Below are 8,131 nucleotides of genomic sequence, written 5' to 3'. Positions count from 1 at the left end.
CGTGGTCTGAGCTGCCCCCTGCCCTGGAACAGCCCAGAGCCACGCAGCCCCGGGCGCACTGCGCCGCCTCTCCCGCCCGCTCCCCTCGCCTCAAGACCCCATCTCCTTCCTCTACACTCTTCCAGGGAGCGTGACCTCTCATTGAGGTCTGATTAGACCCTGGTTCTGGTGGTGAGCAAACCACACAGAGGTGTTGAGAGTAATCTAGGACTGGATTGATTCCCTTTCTTAGGATTCTTGCATTAAAAAACCAAATTCGTAGGAGCCTTGACTCATGTAGAAAGAGCTTTATTTCGGGTGCCCTTGTGTTTCCTCCTACAACGTTGAGCCTGGTCCCTCAAGCCAGGCTTGGTGCACCTTAGGCCAGCCCAACAAACCCTTGAATGGAAAGGTGAAGGTGAGGATGGTTTTTAAAGAAGAAGAGTGATGAATTGCATTAACACGTGTCGTGTAGTGTCGTGTTGGAGACCTGCTGTGGGCCAGATGCTGAATGTCCATTGGGGCCAAATTCAGCAGGAGGCCAAGACAGGCAGATCTCGAGTGAGTGCATGTGATTCGGCTCCAGGAGCTCATAGCGACCTTGGGGAGAACAGTTTCTAGGGAGGCGAGGGTGAGGGTGAAAAGAAGGACAAGGAGACAGGGAAGATTGAAGGTCAAAAAATGGTTCTCTGGATATGTAAGAGTTACAAAGGATGTTTTTGTTTTTTGTTGTTATAGCTAATTCCCGTCCCAACTTTTGGATGTAAGAAAACTACATCTTTTTAAGTCCATCTCAGGTGGGCCTCCAGACCACAGTCTAAAGAACGAGGTTATGGAAGGATCTGGTTTCTTGGCTCTGCCTAAAAAAAGGCTTCAGAACAGCAGAAGTTGCTTTCCTGATGGTCCTTGCTGAGCCCCTGCTGGGCCCCACAGGGCAGCCAGGAAGTGTGGACCCCCGTGCCCTGCTTCCCTAGCAATCACACTGGCTTCTGGGAGCTCGGTTGGTCTTGCCACAAGTGCCCACCAGTCTGTAATCTAACGGGAGCCTCTGGGGGCGGGCCCTGTGGGGTCCCCAACACCCTCTTCTGTGGTTCTCAGGTATGACTTGGGCACAGCGAATGACGAGAAAGGACATCTGCGGTAGCTGTCACCCAGGGAGGCCTGTTCCTGGTGGGTGGGGCTAGAAGGCTAGAAAAATAATAAATACAAACAAAAGTAAAGGGAAGCAAAACTCTAGGTGCCAGAATGGGGCTGGCCAAGGCTGTGGCTGCCTGAGTAATGGGTTCCACATTTGTTTGGCTCTGTCTGCAGCGACCAGGATACAGGATGCACAGAGGACTCTTTGCAGGAGCTGGAGGGGGAAGCCCAGCTAAGGCCAGACCTAGGCAGACCCTTGCGATGGTCCCATCCCCACTGGCTGGCCCCAACACAGCGAGCTCCTGCTCCAGCACCCTGCCCCCGCCCCGCCCCCGCCCAGGGCTCCTGGGTCCCTGCCGGCCTGCACAGATTGTTCGCGTTATTAATGCTGATTTCCCAGAGATTCCATCTGGCTTTTTAATTGCTCTGGGATGAAGCTAGGATGCTTTGATAGTGAATTGGTATCTTTCCTATGTCTCTGCTTACGTCAAATGCTCCATCTACAGAGAGGGGGATGGAGGAGGGGGAGAAGTTGGGGGTGTCAGTAGATGGGAGACAGTACAAGTCTTTTACAGAGGCAAGAAAGATCTTCCAAAGGTGCTGATGGTTTAGTTTAATTTAAATAAATGAAAAGCCTACCCCTACCCACCAGCATAGGAGAGAACCCGATGGGCGATCCCCTCTGTCCAGGCAGGGACCCTGCCCCGTGTCTAAGGAAGGATGCCTCCTCGCTGAACAGGGTCAGGGTTCCTGCCCCTTCTTGGCCTCCACCAGGAGTGGACTCCCTCTTCCTCCCCACTGCCCCCTCTCCTCCCATGAAATCAGCTGCTCATTGAGGAAGCCTGGCAGGTTTCTGCCTGGGAAGGAGGGGGCGGGAGGCCTGGGAGGGGCAGACACTCCTCAACCGTCCCGTCCTGTCCTGGTGGCTCATCACAAGTGTCAGGGCCCAACCCCAAGTTCACAGATTCCCAGGAGATCCGAGAGATAAGGATGACATTCGTGACAATGCTAAACCATCCGGAGGCATCTGGCAACAAAGGAGTGCCTCCCTCTCTCCCTCTGCCCTTGCTCCTTCCCTGCAGGCTGGACCCCTGGACAGCGCTCTCAGAGGACAACAGGCTCTGGTGGCCCACCAAGGGGTGAAGCTCCTGCTAACTCTTGTGGGAGAGTACAGGGCAGAAGCATCCAGGCCTGTTGGATTGGGTCCATGGCTGCATTGGGTTAAAGCTGCTGCCTCCAGGAAGCCTTCCCTGGTGGCCTCTATTAACACTCTGAGATTCCCCTAATAGCACTTATCACTCTCAAAGAACATCTGGATGTCACAAGGCTATGAGATTCCCCAGGAGTAGGAGCCGAGTCTGCTTGTTCCCAGCTGAGTTCCCATCCTAGGCATAGGCCCCGGCATACAGCAGGGACTCAGTAAATACTTGGGGGGTGTGTGTGCCAGGCTCTTGGAGTAGTTCTTCATGAAGGCTGAAGTCAAGAGGGGAACTGTGGGGGGCCCTGCAGGAAACAGTGGGTGATGAAGTGGATCTCCCCAGGGGCCTCTCTGGCTGGGCCCGGAGCACGAGCTGGGCAGGTTCACCTCCTGCTGCCCCATCCTTCTGGCAGGTTCTCTATCTATCGGGGGCCCCAAAAGGGTCCCCCAACCCCATCTCTTTCCTGGGGCTGGCTGTGGTTGGATCCTTCTTGTCCCCAACAAAGCCTGATCTGGACCTCAGGATCTGAGTGGGAGGGGTGCCTTTTCATGAGCTGACAGCTTTGAAAGAGGAAATCCCTGGAGATGGGACAGTGGGAGGGGAGGGGAGGAGTGAGGGCAGGAGCGGTGCCCCTCCCCCACTCATCCTGGGATCTGTTCTGGGGGCAAAGGGGGAAGCCAAGGCTTGGCCCCCTCAAACAAGAAAAACTGGAATTAGCGCTGAACTCAGAGAGGGTTTGCTGGGGCCTAGCAAGCTGTGGCCTGCCCCAGGCCTCTAGGCAGGCAGTGGGGCTCTGCCTCCTTGGTTCCCAGGCAGCGGGGCAGGCTGCCGCCTCCTCACTGGGCTCCTGGCCTTCCCCCTGCCAAGGGCAGCCATGGGTGAGGAGGTAGCAAGACACAAGACAGAAAGTGGGGAGTGGGAAGGGGGACCGGTCACCCCCATTAACCACATAGGTAAAACTAAAGCTCTGAGGTTTAAGAATGTGTAATTTCTTGAAACTGTCCCAGCCCACAATGGCATATACTGTAAGCTGCAACACTGTGGGGGAGAGACAGAAGGTAAAAAGTGTTTTGCCTTTTGCCCTCAGAAAGGGTAAACTCTGAGAGCCCTGTTAGCCTCCTGGGTTACTTCCTCCCGGCCCCTGTTCTTTCAGGCATGAAAATGTACCCTCCCTCGGTTCGCTATCATTGCTGCTGAGAGCGTACCTGGGTGCCTGTCCTCACGGAGCAACTGTCCCAGGGGGGGGCTTATTGCAGGATGGACACAGAGGGCAGCATGGATGTTGGGGTTGGCTCCTTGCTCGGGGGTGTGTGGGGAAGAGCAGGCCTGCTGTGAGCCCCACTCCTGGGTAGGCTAGGGCAGCGGAGGTGTGGAAGCTCTGTCTTCAGGCTGCCTGTCGGGGCCCTGCTCTGGTAGGTTGCAGTCACATGGCCCAGATCAAGGGGAAGGGATGGGGGGTTCTAGGCTGGAGGCCTCTCCCTGCCCACCCAGAGCCCTGCTGGGGCAAAGGCAAGTCTGGGAGAGGCTGCTCCAGTGCTGGAGCTGTGACTGTGGCCAAAGGGCCCCTGGATCTGGGAGCTGCTGGACAGGCCTGCCCGAGTCCCAAAGAGGCCTTGGCAACTTCAGGCAGGAGGGTCCCTCTCTGAATCCCTCTCCTCCCAAAGGGCCAATGAAGAGGTTACACCAAGGTCCCATGACTCCTTGCCCCCCTAAAGTTTCCAGCCAGGAGACTCTCTTGAGGCTTCAGCATTCTCAGCTTGGAGCCTTGTTGTCCTCCTGCCATTTATTGCCTTGGTTGGGATGTCACCCTTTAATGTAAAGAGGGGCTCAGGAGGGATAGAGAGTGAATGAAAGTCAGGCTCTCGGCCAGAAAATACGCTGTGATTATTTACAAATGTGACCTTGCCCATAGAAAACCGTGGAAGTAGCTTTTCTGGTTTTAAAAAGACACCAACATTTACTTTGATATGTTTATATTATAGATATAATACATAAAACATTTAGCATGAAACTCTATGTTCTCCCCAAAAGAAGAGAACCAAGCTGTCCTTCCCGGCTCTCAAGCCCAGCGAATTGTGTGTGCTGGCTGGAGGCCTCCTCCCTTCCAGACCGGGAGCCAGGGCCTCTGGGGGGGACAAGCTTGTGGGCAGTCTGGGGCCGGAGGGGACTGAGGCCCACAGCCACCCCAAGGGAAGCTGAGGGGAAAGGGGAAGCCCATCTCACCTCTTTGGTTCCCTTGGGAGCAAAAGCAATCCCAAAACCAAAAGGAAAGAGAGCCGCAGACCCTCCCTGCAGCTGCTGACGAAGAGTCTCATTTTGGCAAGTATCTGAGCAAAACCAAAACAAAACAAAAACCAAAGAAAATGGTGGTTTAGCATAGACATGCACATTCACATTGCACAAGGCACCACTGGGACACAGAGAGGCCAGATACAAATGTTGATATCGGCTGATAGAGCAAAATATTTGGAAAGCTTCTCATAACTTGGGTCCCTCTGGGATAGCCTGACTGTGCTTCATATTTGTATGGCAATGCTGGCGACATACAGTACAGATACGGATGATGGTCCCAGAGCCCCTTCACCTAACCCCCAGACCGGACCTCTAGGTGCCCCTCTTCCACTAGGCCACCAATACCATGAATATATGTCTTTATAGCTAATCCACACCTAGCTTTCTGGTCTGACTGGGGGTGAGGTCTCCCACTGGTCACCTGGTGACTCCGATCTCAGGGAGTTCTGCCCTGGAAGCCCAGCCTGTGGTAGGCTGGGAGGTTAGAGGCAAGGGGTGAGGGGACCCTCCATCTTCATGTAGAACTAGGGGAACAACCTTAGGTTCAAAGCCCCAGATCCCCTGTGCTTCCTCCCCTCCAAGGACAAGGACCCGAGGAGCGGCTGGCTTGTTGGATCTCTGTTCCCTGAACCTTCATCCTGCTGGGGACCTGCACCCTTCCTTCTCTCATGGGGGCCTGCTGCAACCTTGCAGACTTGGGGATGAGGCAGAAACCCTCCAAATAAATGACAAGGCACACATTTGCTCCCCCTACTTGGTAGGAATCAGAGCGGCGAGTTTACATTTCCAAGGCACAAGGTTATTCCTTAATACTAGAATTGCCAGGCTCCCGGCTTGGCCCCACGGCGCTTCTCCTCTTACAGGAAGAAACTAGTGCCTGACCCCTTATCTTAACGCACCGTGTCCCGCGCAGAAGGCGGCAAGGGGCACATGCGACAGTCCAGGCTTTCAGGCAGCATCGGAATCTCCTAGTCCTGGTATGTGCGGCTCGGGCAGTCTTGAGATCCGGAGACCCGAAAGCACTCTCTGGGTCCCAGCCAGGGGCCGGCCCAGGGCGGTCCCGCCGCGGCGCGCCTCACGCGCAGTTGCCCATGGCCTTGACCAGGGAGCTCTCCGGCAGCTGGCGGAAGATGCCCCGCAGCGTGTCCAATTCGCGGCTCAGTTGTTCCACCCGCTTGCGCAGGCGGTCATTGTCACTGGTCAGCTCCAGCACCTTCTGCTGCGTCTCCACGTTGCGCTGCTTGGCCTTGTCCCGGCTCTTGCGCACCGCGATGTTGTTGCGCTCGCGCCGCACCCGGTACTCGTTGCTGTTCTTGTCCACCGACTTCTTGGCTTTGCCCGCGCCGCCGTTGCCGCCGCCGCCGCCCGCGCGGAGGTCGGGGTGCGCAGCGGCCAGCCCCTTGAGCGTGCCGCCCGGGCCGGGCAGGCCAGCTGCGCCAAGCGCCGGAGCTGGGTGCGGGCTGGGCACGGGCGTGGGCGGCGGCGTGGGGTGGCCGGGCTGCAGGTGCATGGTGGTCTGGCCACAGTGCGCGATCTGGAACTGCAGGTGCGGGGCAGCCAGGTGCGCGGGAGGTGGGTGCGGATGCGGTGGCGGCGGCGGCGGCGGCGGCTGGTAGGGGAAGAGGCCGGCCAGAGCCAGCTGCTTGGTCTCGTCCTCCTCGCGCGGCTCTTGCTTGATCACTAGCGGCCGCAGCGCTGGAGCCCCGACGCGCTCGTACAGGGGCTCCAGCCTGCCGTCCAGGTAACCGGCCGCCGCACAGCCGTAGCTGGGAGGGGGGCAGTGCGCCCCCCCGGGCATAACAGCACCCCCGGGGCCAACCGGGGCGCCCGGGTAGTCAAAGTCGCTGCCGCCTCCTCCTGCGGGGGCCGCGGCCGCCTTGGCCTTCTCTTGCTGCCGGCTGTGCTGGAACAGGTCGGCCAGAAACTCGTCGTTGAAGGCGGCCGGGTCGATGTAGGCGCTGATGTCGATGGACGTCTCGTGTTCGCAGATGCCGCCCAGCGGCTCCGGGGCGGCAGGTGGGGCCGGGGGCTGCGCGGGGCCCGCGCCACGGAGAAAGCCGAAGGCGGCGCTGCTGGGCGCGTGCTGGGGGCTCTGGAGGTGGCTGCTCATCGGGGGCCGCGGCTCCACCTCGTAGAAGTCGGCTGACTCCATGGGGGAGCTAGAGTCCTCCCGGCATGGCGAGTCTTGGCGGCCTCCAGGCTGCGCGGAACACCGCTGCTGCCGCCACCCACTAGGAGCCCCCACTTGTTTGCGCCCGCGCACTCCGGGTCGCAAATGGCCAGGCCCGCGCGAGCCCCGCATTTATACCCTTTAGTGTCGCCCTCTAGTGTCCTACCATCGGCGACGGCGAGCGGCGCCTCCTGGGTCTTAGGGCCTGCCTTTCTGCAAAGACCGTGATTAGGGCTGGAGCGCAGCGCTGGCCAGAGAGGCTGCGACGCAACGCCCACTGGCCTCTGCGCGGCGAGCAGAACCATGACCCGCGTGCAGTGCCCCACTCTTGGCCGAGTTGTCGCTCCCATGCACACGTGGTCAGTGGCAGGCCCCTCTTCTCTAGCCTCTCCAAGACACCCACTTTCAGCCAACGGCCCGGGAGCCCGCCTGCACCTAGCCGCCGCGCATAACGCGCTGAGGGCAAGTCTTGGTCTCCGAGCTCATGTGGCGCCGGCTCGCTTTAAAAGCTAGAACCAGTCCTGTCCGGGATCGGGGATTGAAGAAGCTGGGGTGGTGTTAGGGGTGAGGGGCAGAGAACAGTTTTGGTAGTGTGGCTCAGCGCACGCTGCCGCGTGTAGAGGCCCGGAGCACAGTGATTTTGCGTCTTTATCTCTGATTTACAGGAGACTCCACCGATTCGGTGCAGAAGTACCTCTCCCCTGCTCCACATCTCGCAGCACTTCGGGGTTCCACGGGCTCTTCAGAGCCGGGCGCTAGGACCCCGCGGGGAGCGGAGGGAAAGGGAGGCGGCCGCGGCCAGGGAGCCCGGTGGACTCGTCCGGTCTGACCGCCTGGGCTGGAAAACTTTTTCTTTTTAATTACTCTCCTAGCCAGAGTGCTAAGGAGCCGCCAATTTTTTCCTGTGAGACGAGCGGAGCTGGATTCCGGGGCTGGGGTACCGGGGAGTGGGGGAACGCACTGAAGGAGGAGGCGAACTTGCCTCCGGAACCAGGTCCCGGGCTGGCTGTCAATGGGGTTGGTATCCACTGCCTTCTCCACTACTCCCCATGCAGGTGGCTCTAAGACGGGAGAAGGGATATCGAGGGAGCCCAAGCCTTGGAGCCTCGGAGGCCCAGGGTCCGAGCACATACGAAGAGAACCCGGCTGGGTGGTTACAGGGCGCTGAGTTCCCCTATATCCTGGGGAGCAAGGCGGCCAAGTCCGGTGACCCCTGGGCACTGCGCCGCACCGCACTCACAGCTGCGGTGAGAAGGGTTTAGGGTTGCGCAGTTCCCCAACCACGTGGAGCCTCGCGCATTATGGGGATCGCGGGGACGGACAGCGGGGCTTGCAAGGGGCCTCTTGGGCCGGA

The 8,131-nt window shown here is 58.9% G+C and overlaps 1 protein-coding gene across 1 annotated transcript; it reads right to left on the bottom strand.

Moving 5' to 3' along the window:
* Positions 1-4,271: 4,271 nt before the first annotated feature.
* Positions 4,272-6,893, bottom strand: CEBPA (CCAAT enhancer binding protein alpha). The gene has a single exon (XM_066348785.1). It carries the CDS (start codon positions 6,757-6,759, stop codon positions 5,683-5,685), a length of 1,077 nt encoding a protein of 358 aa, XP_066204882.1. The 5' UTR covers positions 6,760-6,893; the 3' UTR covers positions 4,272-5,682.
* Between the last annotated feature and the right edge of the window lie 1,238 nt (positions 6,894-8,131).

The sequence above is a fragment of the Saccopteryx leptura genome, chromosome 9 (genome assembly GCF_036850995.1).
Source record: "Saccopteryx leptura isolate mSacLep1 chromosome 9, mSacLep1_pri_phased_curated, whole genome shotgun sequence".
Lineage (NCBI taxonomy): Eukaryota > Metazoa > Chordata > Mammalia > Chiroptera > Emballonuridae > Saccopteryx > Saccopteryx leptura.
This window is presented reverse-complemented; position numbering and strand designations above follow the sequence as displayed.

Coding starts and splice junctions, on each gene's coding strand:
- CEBPA (XM_066348785.1), bottom strand. CDS start 6,759: ATGGAGTCAGCCGACTTCTACGAGGTGGAGCCGCGGCCCCCGATGAGC.